The sequence below is a fragment of the Bos mutus genome, chromosome 9 (assembly GCF_027580195.1).
Source record: "Bos mutus isolate GX-2022 chromosome 9, NWIPB_WYAK_1.1, whole genome shotgun sequence".
Taxonomy (NCBI): Eukaryota; Metazoa; Chordata; class Mammalia; order Artiodactyla; family Bovidae; genus Bos; species Bos mutus.
The window spans coordinates 83,908,338-83,923,454 of NC_091625.1; the positions used below are offsets into that span (position 1 = coordinate 83,908,338).

The 15,117-nt window shown below is 35.4% G+C and overlaps 1 protein-coding gene across 2 annotated transcripts in view; it reads left to right on the forward strand.

Annotated features, from left to right (window-relative positions):
• The window catches only part of ADGB (androglobin), a 190,694-nt gene that overhangs the window by 67,908 nt on the left and 107,669 nt on the right, over positions 1–15,117 (forward strand). For both annotated transcript variants that reach the window (XM_070376828.1, XM_070376829.1), the window contains 3 exons: positions 1,752–1,981; positions 6,600–6,740; positions 9,824–9,918. In XM_070376828.1, coding sequence (XP_070232929.1) covers positions 1,752–1,981; positions 6,600–6,740; positions 9,824–9,918 — 466 coding nt within the window. The remainder of the gene's footprint in view (positions 1–1,751; positions 1,982–6,599; positions 6,741–9,823; positions 9,919–15,117) is intronic.

Consider the following 15,117-nt stretch of genomic DNA (forward strand, 5'->3'; position numbering starts at 1 on the left):
TAAGTGGTATGTTCTAGGAATTTACCCATTTCTTTTAGGTTGTCCAATTTGTTGTATATTTGTTTCTCGTAGTCTTTAATGGTTCTTTGTATTTTGTGTATTAAGTACAATATGTCTGTTTCATTTCTGATTGTATTTGTTTTTTGTTAGTGAGTCCAGTTAAGGGCTTTTCAGTTTTGTCTGTCCTTTCAAAAAACCAGCTCTTAGTTTCTTTGATTTTTTCTATTGTCTTTTTAGTCTCTCAATCATTTATTTCCACTCTGATATTTGTTATTCGGGAAGATCCCCTGGAAGAGGGCATGGCAATCCACTCCAATACTCTTGCCTGGAGGATCCCATGGATAGAGGAGCTTGGTGGGCTACAGTCCATATAGGGTCTCAAAGAGTCAGACGTGACTGAAGTGACTTACCACCACCACATTTGTTATTACCTTCCTTCTACTAACTTTAGGCTTCATTTGTTCTTCTTTTCTAGTTCTTTAAGGTGTGAAGTTAGGTAGTTTTTTTAAGATCTGATTTCTTGAGGTACCTCTTAGAATTACTTTTATTATCTTATTATATTTGTTTTGCTGTTGTTGTATCTGTTGTATTTTGTTATGTTGTCACTTCCATTTTATTTCTTTCAAAGCATTTTGTTGATTTCTTCTTTGACCCATTGGTTGGTCAGTAGCATGTTGTTTAATCTCCACATAGCTGTGAATTTCCAAGTTTTCTTCTTGTAATCAATTTCTAGTTTCAAACTAGAAAAGATGTGGTTGGAAAAGGTGGGTGCTATCATTTCAATCTTCTTGAATTCATTAAAATATTTTTTGTGACTTAACATGATCTATTCTGGAGAATACTCCATGTAGAAAAATGTGTATTCTGCTGCTTTCATATGGAATGTTCTGTATGTGTCTAAGTCCATTTTATTTAATGTGTTTCTCAAGACCAATGAGCTTCCCTGGTAGCTCAGCTGGTAAAGAATCTGCCTGCATGCAGGAGAACCCAGTTTTATGCCTGGGTTGGGAAGATCCACGGGAGAAGGGATAGGTTACCCACTCCAGTATTCTTGCCTGGAGAATTCCATGGACATAGGAGACTGGCAGGCTAGAGTTGATGGGGTCACAAAGAGTCAGACATGACTGAGTGACTAAAACATTCACTTTCTGAGTTTGCTATAACCTTGTGGGCCTCATGGATGCAAACCCTTCTGGCTTTCAAAACTGTTTGGGGAACTTCTCTCTGATCTGCAGGTCTTAAAAGTTGGAATGCCAGATGATGCAGGGTGCAAACCCTTGCCTCCTCAGGGAAAATCTTCAGAATGTGAGTTCTCTCCAAATTGTGGGTCACTGAACTGGCTGGGTTTTATGGCAAGACTGTATCTCAGCCTCTTCTATCCATTCTCATTTGCCAGATATGTAGGAATTCTTCAGCTAGTTTTCACCCCCACCCCCTCCGCAAGAAAACTGTTCTGTATGTAGCTGTAAATTTGCTGTGTCCCCAGGAAGGAGTGAGTTTAGAATCCTCCTATATCACCATCTTAACTGGAGCTCTGTGTTTGGTTTCTTTGCGTTAGCAAAGCCCAGCACAGAGTAGGCACTTAATCAATGCTTGTTGAATGAATGAATACATAATGGTGTTTTTAATTAAAATATGAAGTAACTATTGATTGGTCTTGTGAAATCTCAAGTTTGTGTTTTTTCTGTCAGTAATTTCTTGATGTGAAGTAAAAAGTTTAATTTGGAAATTAACTTTGTTTTTCACCTAAGCCCAGGATATACGGACAAAGTTTGGGAGCTTTTGAAAGAAATATTGCCCGAGTTTAAGCTGTCAGCTGAGTCCAGCTCTGAAAGCAAAATAACTGACATAGATGCCAAATTAAAAGAACAAGGAAAAGAAGTGAAGGATGGGAAAGAAGTGAAAGATGGCAAGGAATTCAAACTTGAAAATTCAATAACAACACTAAAACTGCCTGAGAAAAGTGAGAGGGCTTTAAAGGGTAAGACAATTTATATCACAATGTTATTCAGTATGGATATTGTATATAAATGCCTTATAATCATTGCTGAATTTAACAACTATTTATAAGCATGGTCATTTATTAAGTGTTGTGAAAACAGTCATTGAAGTTTCTCTATTTCCTGGATATTACAGCTTGCAGTGGTGTTTATGTTAATTATTTCACTATATTTTGCTCTCCTTGTAATCAAAGGTAATTATATGTTTTAATGATATTAAATTAATATAGTATTAATATAGAAAAAAAGACATTAAGTTTTCAGTTTCCCTTCATTAAACACATCTTTCTTATATGTCATATGTAGAGTGGAATGGGCCAAAATACCAAACCTGAAAAGTGGTCCTATTTCAGAAAATGTGAAATGGACACAGATTAGACTGTGCAGGTTGTTTATTATAAAGTGAAAGTTAAAATCCAGAAATTATATTTTTCAGGTTATTTTACAAAGTGTAGAAGTGTTTCTCTTAAAGTGAGAAATATATTTAATAACTGGTCATTTTATACTTTCTAAAGTATTTCATATAGCCATACATATGAACAATAATGCTTGCAAGTAGAGTTGAATATACTAGAAAATACTAAAATTTTGTATAGCTGTGATAACATCTATAACGGTCTTTCAGATATTTATGCTTTATAAGATATTGATGTTTTATTCTTATTTAGATCTTGCACATCAGCATTTCCAATCATATATTGCCCTGAAATAACTATTGTAAATGTTCCTCAAAGATAAGCAAAAAAAATAAGTATGTGTGATATCTGCCCCATCATGGATCCCTCTTAAAATAATCTAATGTGCATTAGTTTATACCATAAAGAAAAAATGAAAAAATAGCCAGGTTAAATTTGTTTTACCCAGTGTATCCTAAATTAATTTGAACGTGGAATCTCTTTCTCGTGTATCACAAATTAACATCTGTCTACCCTGCATCTATCAGGGTTTCCCAGGAAGCTCAGTGGTAAAGAATCCACCTGCCCTGCAGAAGACACAGGTTCGATCCCTGGGTTGGGAAGATTACCCAAAGAAGGAAATGGCAACCCATTCCAGTATTCTTGCCTAGGAAATCCCATGGACAGAGGAGCCTGGCGGGCTGCAGTTCATGGGGTTGCTAAGAATTTGACATGACTTAGAGACTTAACAACAGCAGCATCCATTCATCCAATTAACCATTCATTCAATGTACCTGGGCTTCCCTGGTGGCTCAGTCAGTAAAGGTCTGCCTGCAATACTGGAGACTTGGGTTCAAACCCTGGCTCAGAAAGATCCCCTGGAGAAGGCAGTGGCAACCCACTCCAGTATTCTTGCCTGGAGAATTTCATGGACAGAGGAGCCTGGCGGGCTACAGTCCATGGAGTCACAAAGATCAGTGTACTACTTGCTGAGAATACCCATAAATGTTCCAGGAATTAGCAGTAACTTGAACAAAATCAGACATGGATCTCACCTCTTAGAGCTTAGGTAATGTGAGAAGGACTAACATTAATTTTAAAAATCATAAATACATACTAAGACATGAGTCTTGAAGGGAAATACAGGAAACTATAAATCGTTCATATGGGAGACCTAGTCTGGGGCACCAGGGAGAATTCCTTAAGGAATTTTGAGCTGTGTTCACAAAAATTAGGATATCTGGGGGAAGATGACGGACTGTGCAAGGAAGAGAATTCTAGGTAGAAGAAAGAGCACATATAAATATTATGAGGCAGCAGCAGAAATGTCAGTGACTTGGAAGACCTGATAGATGTTCTCAGCTGGAAGAGAGGATGTGAGGAATAAAGTGGCTGAAGAAGAACATGAAAAAGTAGGTAGGAGAGTGATCATGTCAAAACTTCTAGGTCATGCTAAGATATTTGATTTTTACCAAAGAGCTGTTGACAGCTAATGAAGAGTTTAGAGTTGAATCATGATCTATTTCACATTTTGAAAAGGATATTCTGGTTCTCTGGAAAAAAAAAAACAACAAAACTTGGAATGCAGGTGGAGGTGGAAGGTCAGTGGCGTGAGAACTCACAGGAAAAACAATTTGATGACTGTTGTATCAGCTCATGTTAGAGATGATAGTAGCTTGGAGTAGGTTAATAGGATTTTCATGGTGCAGAAGCAGATACGGTAAATTATTGAGAGATACTTATAAAGTAAAAAATAGCAGGATGTGGCAAAGATAATTTGTAGAATTCTTACTTGCAGAACTGGATAGATGGTAGTATGTTTAATGCAGCTAGGTAATGCCAAAAAGAGGAATGGCTTTATGAGGAGAGATCACAAAATGATTTAGAACATATAGAGTTTGAGGTGCCTTTAAGAAATCAAGTGTACTTTTCATGTCAGGAGTTCCAGGCTGTTGATATACCCTTGGGAATCATTGACAAATGCATGCTAAATTAAATGATGAATGATATTCCCAATGAGATGGTGTAGAGTGAGAAGATTAGGAACCTTAAGACTAAGCCTGAAAGAAGCTAAATATCTGAGAGCTGGTACAAAATAATGAGCTGGCAAACAAGGTTAAAGAATGACCAGGAAAATAGGAAGATCAGCAGAGCAGGTCACTGTTGAAAATCAAAGGAAAAGAATATTTCAAGAATCGGAGAATTGTCTGTTCCAAATAGTGTTGAGAGTTGAAGTATGATGGGAGTTCAAATTTCTTTGTTAGATTTTACAATACAGAGGTCACTGGGCACTGGTAAATGATGGAAGTGGAAGACACACTGGAGAGATTAAGAAATAAGTGGGAAGTAAAATAATGTATAAACAACCCTGTTATAAATTTGTCTGTGAAGGATAGAAGTAGAAGCTATCAAGGAAAATGAGGGATTCATGGAAAATATTTAAACTTTTATCTAATGAAGAAGGGTCAAGTATTTTTAAGTGGCGATTTGGAAGAGGTAGTTGAGATGACAGCCATAGCACAGGTTTCCAGAGAGCCAAAGTGAAGGGATTGGTCCAACCTGGGCAGCAATGTCTCCTCCATCCTAACAGCTTGGCACCGAGCATGAGAGAGGGGATAGATGTAGATATCGATGGGTGAATGGGTTTGTAGACAGAAGTTGAGGGTTTCTGAAAAAAGACTTCTATTCTCTCTCTTTATAAGCAGACCATTTATGAGCTGAGAGTGAAGTAGAGGCAGAGATGAAGGTTCTCAGGATTATTTAAAATAGGGCAGAAACTTACAGAATGAGGGGAAGATGATCTCCAGTAGGACGTAGGACTCAGCTGCTAATTTTACTTAGAAGGGTTGGCCAGATGAGTGAAATGAAACAACAGACGAACAATAAATTTATTCATGTATTGGCAAAAACACATTATGGTAAACATTTTTGCATACTTTCCAAATTTCTATGTGAAATAGTGTGTTTTTCCTATTTACAGATTTTATTATATATTATTTTAAGTTATGGGTTTTGAATAGGCGTCTAGTGAAAGTGAAAGTTTTAGTCTCTCAGTTGTCTCTGACTCTCTGCAACCTCGTGGACCAGAGCTCACCAGGCTCCTCTGTCCATGGGATTTCCCAGGCAATAATTCTGGAATGGGTTGCCATTCCCTTCTCCAGGGGCTCTTCCTTACTCAGGGATTAAACCCAGGTATATTGTATTGCAGGCAGATTCTTTACTGTCAGAGCCACCAGGGAAGCCTATTTTTAAAATCATATATGAAGTCATATATCATTACCTGTAACTAGTTTGAAGTCAAACCACAAAATAAAATTCTGATTATTTTATACTTGTTTCCAAATTAAATATTTCATCCTACACTTATAGTTATCTTTGCCTTTGTATCTAACATAGATGTTAAATCTACTATAAAGCTAAGAGCCAGGATAATTTTATTTTAGAGGCTAAGAAACAGCACATGGTGTTAATATTATAGTTTTTTTTATGTATGCAATTTTTAAAAAAACAACCTGATCAATACTGATTACAAATTTAGCAAATGACAAAAGACTGAATGGTAGAAATTTTAAATTTCTGTTTTAGAATTGGAAGGGATTTATTAGGAAATAAAAAATCTCAGGGAATTTTTTAAGGTGAAGGAGAACATGTTTCACAGAAATATAAATATGGATGGAAATTCAAGTGGTAGATGGTTCTGGGTACTGGGTTTACTATGCACATCTTGTTGATAATAAGATGTTGGTGTGGATGTTGGTTGGTGGCCAGTCTCCACCAGAAGATATTCTAGAGGCAGAAAGCTGAGTTTCTTGAAATGCAGGCCCCAAATAAAGAGAATCTAAGAGGGCTTCACATTTAGGACTCAACTTTAAATACATTTTTTTCTTTTTAAAATGAGACTAGCCTGACACCATGATTTTATACAGATAAATTATATGCACCTGATTACATTTAGCATAAAATTATTTGTTGTCATTGATGCCATATCTTTCTCAATATATGTCGATTTTTAAAGCTTTTTGTTTTGTTTTGTTTTGATGTTACTAATTTGAGGTGAGTCGTGTTTGGGGAAGTTTGTGGCTATTTTTTTTTACACTTAAATAATACTATTGTTTTAGCTTTCTTTTTCAACACTAATTGAATAAGCAATATAGATTGAGATTTTGTAGTTAAAGGATTTATTGTATTTTTTTTAACATGTTAGATAAAGCTGATGCAAAAGACCTTGGAAAGAAGAGGAGCAAAGATGGAGAGAAGGAAAGAGAAAAGGAAAAATTCAAATGGTCAATACATGGATCAAGACCCTCATCAGATGTACAATATTCTCTACAGTCTCTGTCAGATTGTAAGCTCTCAGTCTCCTAGAATAATAATTATTGTACACATTTCCTAAAATGCTGGAGATAATTGGAGCACAGAAATGTATTTCCTGTTCAGATATATCTAAATAAGCTTTTCAGAGTTGCCCATAATTGTTAAGCTCTCAGATGGTTGTGCATAATGAAGCAAGATCCTACATGAGACAGAAGCCAAGATTATCAAAGTACTTATGGTACAAGTCACAAAAGTGTTTACATGAATGAAGATATATACTAATATATATTATTATAGTATATATAACATATTTTACATTATAAAATATATAAGTATATTTACATAAATATTTGATTAGATATTGATACATATTAGTATATGTCCTCCTTTATATAGATTCTATATATATATGTATATATAAAATATTTTCTAAAAAACTTTATAGTCCTAACATTGAGTCATATATCTTGGTGCTTCCAGAATGTATAATTCTCAGTTCACTCCTCTTTACATGAAAATATGTCCATTTATGCCCAGTATTATGCTTTATCATTTTTTTTTTCATTTGTCTTCTTTCTGAATACATTGCTGTTTTTTTTGTGAGAACAGCTTCATAGCTATGGCTTTGCATTTTTGCAGAAAGATATTTGGTGGTTTGGTAAAGAAAATACAAACACTAGTCATTTTTTTGGAATTTTTAATTTCCTAGTAAACATTTTTTTTTTCTTATATTGATACCTTAAGCAATCTTTTTTGATAGTTGATGACATAACATCCCCCAATTTACTGATAATTATTTATAGTTGTGAGATTGCAAAACTTTTTTCTGAGTTTCTTTGTAAAAATGAAGGTAGTAATGCCTTTTTTTCTACCAAACTCATAGTTAAGGTCAACCTCAAGAAACAGAATATAGTTCAAAGTTTGGACTGTGGAATAAAATTGCCTGGGTTCAGATCTCTGCTCCATGAAAAATATGTATTGGAGAAGGAAAAAATTTCTCTCTAGTCTCTCCAGGTTCTTCTAGCTGGTCTAAGAATCAAATTGACATGAGGCATATTCACAGAGGAAAAAAATAATAATCATTATGTATTACTACGTATGGGACCTTATAAGAAAAAAAAGACCCAAAGACAGGTTAGGTAATTGAGGCTTATCTACCATGTGAGAGAAGGAGAAAGGGGGTAGGGGTTGTGACTTCAAATGGGAGGAAAACAATTCACTGGAGATGGGAAAACAAATGTTTACAAAACAAATGTTTGCTCTGCCAGGCAGAGACAGTGGAATACAGAGAGGACTCTGGTCTCCAGGCTATGCTGAGTGCCCCCAAACACACCTGGCCCACATTCTTTATAGTCTCTCTGGTGACAGTGCTATGCCTGAACCAGGCCTTTTATTCAAATTCTTTTATACAGTTATGAGAGGTGATAAAAAGAAAGAATTCTGGGGTTCTCTGTTCTTAAAAAGCATCAGGCTAAAATAATCCTCATGCCAAGGAGATACATTTTGGGGTGACAAATTTTGCTCCCGTACATATACAAAGTTTCATTTTAAATGTGAAAACGTATTTTTATAAGTTTGGCATATTTCACATCTTTATCCATTCTGGAGTGAGCCAGGGCTCACATCTAATTTACATAATGTGGCTTTAAAGATATTATTCTTTTTTTTTTTTTCCACACTTTCACTTTATTTATTTACTAGTTTAGCCATGAGTCTAAAACAAATGCTCTCTGATCTTGCCTGTCCATTAGTGTCTTTTAGAAGGCTTTCATTATTTAAAATTGGTTATTAAATATTCTATAACAATGATAAAATTCAATTTACTAAATTTATTTGCTTTGCTCTATTTTTTCTGATTAAAATATATACTTATGAGTAAAATATAACTAACCTAAATTCAAAGAATATGTATTTTGTCATTTTGCCTGCTTACAGCCTTTTAAGTATGTGCTCTTCTGTCAACTAAAATCTTAACTTATTTTTCTTCAATAGAACTTATATTCAGTATATTTACACAAAATCACAAAACTGTAATTCTGTCTAATTCTAATGCTATATGGGGATTTCACTAATGTTTTACCAAGAACAAATTGCAGTAAAAATCAACTTAGTGTGAAAACTCATTCCAAAAAAAAATTTTAAGTTGCCTGGACTTAGTATTACAGAATTAACAAACACGAGAAAGCAAGTATCCATTACAAACATCTAGGAAAATTTTCAATCGTTACAAGAGTTATTTTTTTTTAATTTAATTTTATTTTTAAACTTTACAATATTGTATTGGTTCTGCCATATATCGAAATGAATCCACCACAGGTATACATGTGTTCCCCATCCTGAACCCTCCTCCCTCCCCGTACCATCCCTCTGGGTCGTCCCAGTGCACCAGCCCCAAGCATCCAGTATCGTGCATCGAACCTGAACTGGCGACTCGTTTCATACATGATATTATACATATTATTATGATACAATATCATAAAGATATTATTCTTCAATAAACATTATCTAGTGCAGTTATATATAACTGCTTGAACTTTAAAGGAATAAAACAAAACTTTTCAATTAAAAATAAAAACAAGAAGAAAATAAATTCTGTTGTTTTGACCAGAATCTTTAAAGGACAAAAACACCATGAATCAAATGTAGTAATTTCAGGGATATTAGGGAATAAATATTGATTCTCAGAAGCAAATCTACAAGCATTATACATTTCAAATTTATTACCTTCTTAGTTTCCCTTTCTCATGAGAGAATTAATTTGTGTTTTCTTTCTCCTTGAAATGACATAGAAACTCCCAGACTTCTTTAAATTCAAATTAAAGATTCTATGAAAGTTAAGTTACATAGGCTAATAGCTAGAGTGAGTTAATGTAATAACTTTTTTACATTGAAGTAAAATGATTTCTTAATGAATTATATGAAAGTAAAACTAATGAGACATTCTATACAATAGATGTACATTTGAGAGTTAACATTTTTTAAATGCATGTAAAGTCGTTTACCTATTTTTCATCGCAAAGATAAGTTCATTGAGAAATTTGAATGGTCTACCATGACCTGCCAGACCCATTTTGGCTAGAATTTCCATGACACAATATATGTTTGGATTTACAGGTTCTTCAGCAATTCAGTCCCCTCAGATGGTAGTATATGCAACCTTCACACCTCTCTATTTGTTTGAAAAGAAGATATTTTTATTAGAGAAGATGGTAAGCACTCAAGGCCAAGAAACTTGGTATAATTTATGGTGTTTGTGTGTGTCTGTGGTCATTTGTTATAGTAAAGTGTTTTTTTCATCACCAAGTCATGTCTGACTCTTTGCAACCCCGTGGAATGCAGCAAGCCAGTCCTCCACTATCTCATAGAGTTTGCTCAATTCATGTCCACTGAGTCTGAAATGCCATCCAACCATCTCATCCTCTGCTATCCCCTTCTTTTGCCTTCAGTGTTTCCCAGCATCAGGGTTTTTGCAATTAGTTGACTCTTCACATCAGGTGGCCAAAGTATTAGAGCTTCAGCTTCAGCATCAGTCCTTCCAATGAATTTTCAGGGTTTATTTCCTTAAAGACTGACTAGTTTGGTCTCCTTGCTGTCCAAGGGACTCTTGAGAGTCTTCTCCAGCTCCACAATCCAAAAGCATCAATTCTTCAGCATTCAGCCTTCCTTATGGTCCACCTCTCACGTTCATACATGATTACAGGAAAAACCGTAGTTTTGACTATAATGCACCTTTGTCAGCAAAGTGATGTCTCTGCTTTTTAATACACTGTCCAGATTTGTCATAGCTTTCTTTCCGCGGAGCAAGCGTCTTTTAATTTCATGGCCACAGTCACAGTCTGCAGTGATTTTGGTGCCCAAAAAAGGAAAATCTGTCCCTGTTCCCACTTTTTTCCATTCTATTTGTCATGAAGTGATGAGACCAGATGCCATGATCTTTAGTTTTAAATGTTGAGATTCAAGTCAGATTTTTCACTCTCCTCTTGCACCCTCATCAAGAAGCCCCTCTTCACTTTCTGCCATTAGAATACTATCATCTGCATATATGAGGTTGTTGAAATTTCTCCCAGCAATCTTGATTTCAGTTTGTGATCATCCAGCCTGGAATTTTGCATGATGTACTCTCATATAAGTTAAATAAGCCAGGTGACAGTAGACAGCCTTCTCTACTCCTTTCCCAATCTTGAACCAGTCTATTGTTCCACGTCCAGTTCTAACTGTTGCTTCTTGACCTGCATACAGATTTCTCTGGAGACAGGTAAGGTGGTCTGATACTCCCATCTCTTTAGGAATTTTCCAAAGTTTGTCAACACCCTTTTGCAACAACAAAAGTAGAAAATATACCAGAATTCAATGAAAATTCTATTCTTGAATTTCAGTCTTGTCTCTGTAATTAAACACTTCGGTACAGGGACTCAGTACAGGCAAAGTTTTCTTAATGCTGTTCTGCGCTTAATCCCTCAATTGTGTCCCACTCTGAGACCAACCCCATGGACTGTAGCCCACCAGGCTTCTCTGTCCATGGGGTTTTTCCAGGCAAGAATACTGGAGTGGGTTGCCATGGCCTTTTCCAGGGGATCTTCCCAATCCAGGGATTCAACCCAGGTCTCCCACACTGCAAGCAGATTCTTTACCAGCTGAGCTACCAGGGAAGCCCAGATGATTGCAATAGTTTAACCTGAAAAAAAAAAAAAAAAGATGTAGTTTCATATAGTTTATCAATTCTTTTCATTGTAAACAAAGGCATCAAATTATGTATTTCAGTGAGAACTGTGTAAATCATTTCTAATACATCACCTCTAATACATAATACATCACCTCTCTATAAACAGGTCATACGTATTTTCTTAACGTAAGACAAATTAAACGAATTCATATCTAGTAAACCACTGCTATGAATGCCTTAAAGTAATACACACAAAAATGTTAATCACTTTTTTCTTAGAAAGTTAACAACTTATAGAAAATTTAGAAAATATGGACAAAGGGAATAAAATTTGAATATTTGTAACATAAATGCCTAGTCATAGGCACTGTTAACACTTTGGCATATGTACTTTGCTTTTTTTTTCTTCTCTGCATATTTTCTACATGTATATGTGTATACATTTTTTACTCAGGGAAATTCTATTTTACTTTCTGTTTGGAAATTAGCTTTTTCACTTGACACTGTATCACTAACATTTTCCTGTGATGTTAAACATTTGACAATGTAATATTTAACAGTTACATGAGATGTGTAGATTTGCCACAATTTTTACGTTATTTTTGGGTTTTGGACATAAAAAATCATTTTTTTTTCTCCTTCCCTTTTAAAGGGTAAAGCTCACCAGATTACTCTTCAATCTATTTAGACAAACATCTTATTGCATTTGTATTGATCCCTAACTTTCTAGGGGGACTTTTAGACATCCAGCACTTTATTGCTAGAATTCCATGTGTTTGAAATCATTACATTAAAGTATAAGAAGACAGTAATATAATAATTTGATTAATTAGAAACAGCTTACTGTTAAAAAATTGAATGGAAATTTGGTTGAAATGTAAATACACCAATTGTATGATTATTGCACTTATATTTGTCTTCTGGATGATTTGACCAAGGAGCATAAATGTTATCGTTTCTTCTTCCGTTTCTTTCCTTCTTCCTGCCTCCACCTTTTCCTTTTCTTTTTTAGATAGGAAACATTCCTTACTGCAAAAGTCTGCAATGTAAGAAGGGTAACATTGTCAAGACAACAGGACATAATGTGCTATTATGAATGTAGAGAAAAGGGCAGTTCCTCTGTTTTTAATTAAAAGTTATTCAAGTTTAGTCATGGTTAAATCCAAGTGTGCTTCTCAGGGCCCCCCCTCAACTTAAGTCTCTTTTTAGGATGGCTGCATCAGTCCTGATTTTTATTTTTCTTAATCTTACTACCTGACACTGGCCATTGCCTTAGCTATTCCAGAGAAATTAAACCCTCTAATACTGTGGACTACAAAAGACCATGAGCCATGCTTTGTGGAGTGTTCCATGGGAAGTACTTAAATACTTTTTAAAATTGAAAACCAAAAAGATAAGATTTACATCATAATTACCCAAAAAAGAAGGCACAGAAAAATTCACTTGAACTTTTGTCTTTCCGACTGAAAAACCGGTAAACAAAATTTTTTAATTTAAAAGACCCCCCAAAAGCGCATGTTTATTCATTAATTTAACAGATGTTAATTAATTATTCTTTGCTAAACAACTAGCTGGAATCTGAGGAAGACACCATGTTGAGCGTGATTAATAAGGACTCTCCCCACAAAGTTTGGAGTTGATGAGAAAAGCAGACAAGCAAACAGTAATAAAGTTAGAATATTGGCATAATAGAAGTTGCTTGGAATATGGTAGATGTAGCATTTAAATAAAGTGCATTGAATGAGTAACTCAATAAATGAATTAATGAAGGAGTGAAAAAAAATGTATATGGAATACATAGCAGAGACACATCTTTCTGTCTAGTGGGTGACTAGGGAAATCACTGCAGATGGTGACTGCAGATGGTGACTGCAGCCATGAAATTATAAAACGCTTGCTCCTGGGAAGAAAAACTATGACAAACCTAGGCAGCATATTAAAAAGCAGAGACATTACTTTGTTGACAAAGGTTCATCTAGTCAAAGCTATCATTTTTCCAGTAGTCATGTATGGATGTGAGAGTTGGATCATAAAGAAAGCTGAGCACCAAATAATTGATGCTTTTGAACTGTGGTGTTGGAGAAGACTGCAAGGAGATCAAACCAATCAATCCTAAAGGAAAACAACCCTGAATATTCATTGGAAGGATTGATGCTGAAGCTGAAACTCCAATATTTTGGCCACCTGATGCAAAGAACTGACTCATTGGAAAAGACCCTGATGCTGGGAAAGATTGAAGGCAGGAGGAGAAGGGGACAACAGAGGATAAGATGGTTGGATGACATCACAGACTCTATGGACATGGGTTTGAGCAAGCTCCCGAAGTTGGTGATAGACAGGGAATCCTGGTGTGCTGCAGTCCGTGGAGTCACAGAGTCAGACACGACTAAGCAACTGAACTGAACTGAGGGAAGTCTTCCCAAAGGAAAAAAAAAAAAAATTGTTTCAGCTGTGGCGTTAAAGTTAGCCTGGAAAGTAGGAAAAAGCATATGCATGAAGCAGAAGGAAGCTTATGTTGGAAAGTTTGGAGGTGAAGGATAACCCACTGGGTTCAAGGGACTACTAGAGCTTGAACAGATTGCAAAAGGAGAAGTTTTAGAGGCAGTCTGAGGTGTGGGAGGGAGCCTGGACATGCAGAGCGTTATAAATCCTCCCTGTAGGGGTTGAAATGTCTTACAGGGACCAGTGGTTCAGAAATTGGCCCAGTGTCTGTAATAGTAATGAGATGAGCTTCCAAGCTGTAATGAACTGCCTCCAACATTATAGTCTCCTGTTGATTCTTTTACATTAGCTATTAGGATAAGCAGGGTCTCTTGGTAGAAATCAGAATATAAAGACGATATCATGTTTTGAAGATAAATCTACAGAAGAAAATTCTTTCTAATGGAATTTTATTAAATGGAGTACATAGCAAAAACTTCTAGCCCCAAAGACAAGACCAACTTGTAAAATAAAACTTTATCTTTATGTGAGGAATTGGTAAAGAATGCAAGAAAACAAAGCAAAACTTGGAAAGAAACAGTGTCACAAATTACCCTACCTTATTCCCCCATCTTATTACTTCTGGGTCTTCTAAATTTTAGTTTATTTGTTTATTTATTATTTTCTTTTTATTTAAATGGGTTAACTGGGAGTTCTAAAAAAGCCTCCTCTACCTTCTCAAACCTTACTTTTAGAATATCTGAGGTGGGCTGAGTAAGGGAGTGAAAGGGTGTTATGGGCAAGGAAACTTCTGGTTTGTCTTACATTTGGGCTTCCCTGGGGACTCAGTGGTAAAGAATCTGCCTGCCAGTGCAGGAGACGCGGGTTTAATCCTTGGGTCAGGAAGATCCCCTGGAAAATGGCAACCCATTCCAGTACTCTTGCCTTGGAAATCCCATGGACAGAGGAACCTGGCAGATTACAGTACATGGGTTTGCAAAAAGCCAGATACAACTTAGTGTTTAAACAACAACAAAAACATGAATTATTCAAAAATATTTCCTGAAGAGGCCTATTAAGTATTTTACTAGAATGTTTCACTATTTTAAGTTACTCTCAGTCCCTAATTCTAATATAAGGAAATCTGGAACCCTTGAACAAAGTTTCTCAATATCAAACTATAACAATTATTAAGCATTACTTTACCTTATTCAGAAGTATTGTGTAGTATGTTGGAAATAAAGTGAAGTATGAGAAACTGGCTTACATGCTTTACATCAAGCTAATACTTTTGTGAATTATTTAAATAATATAATAGATGAAA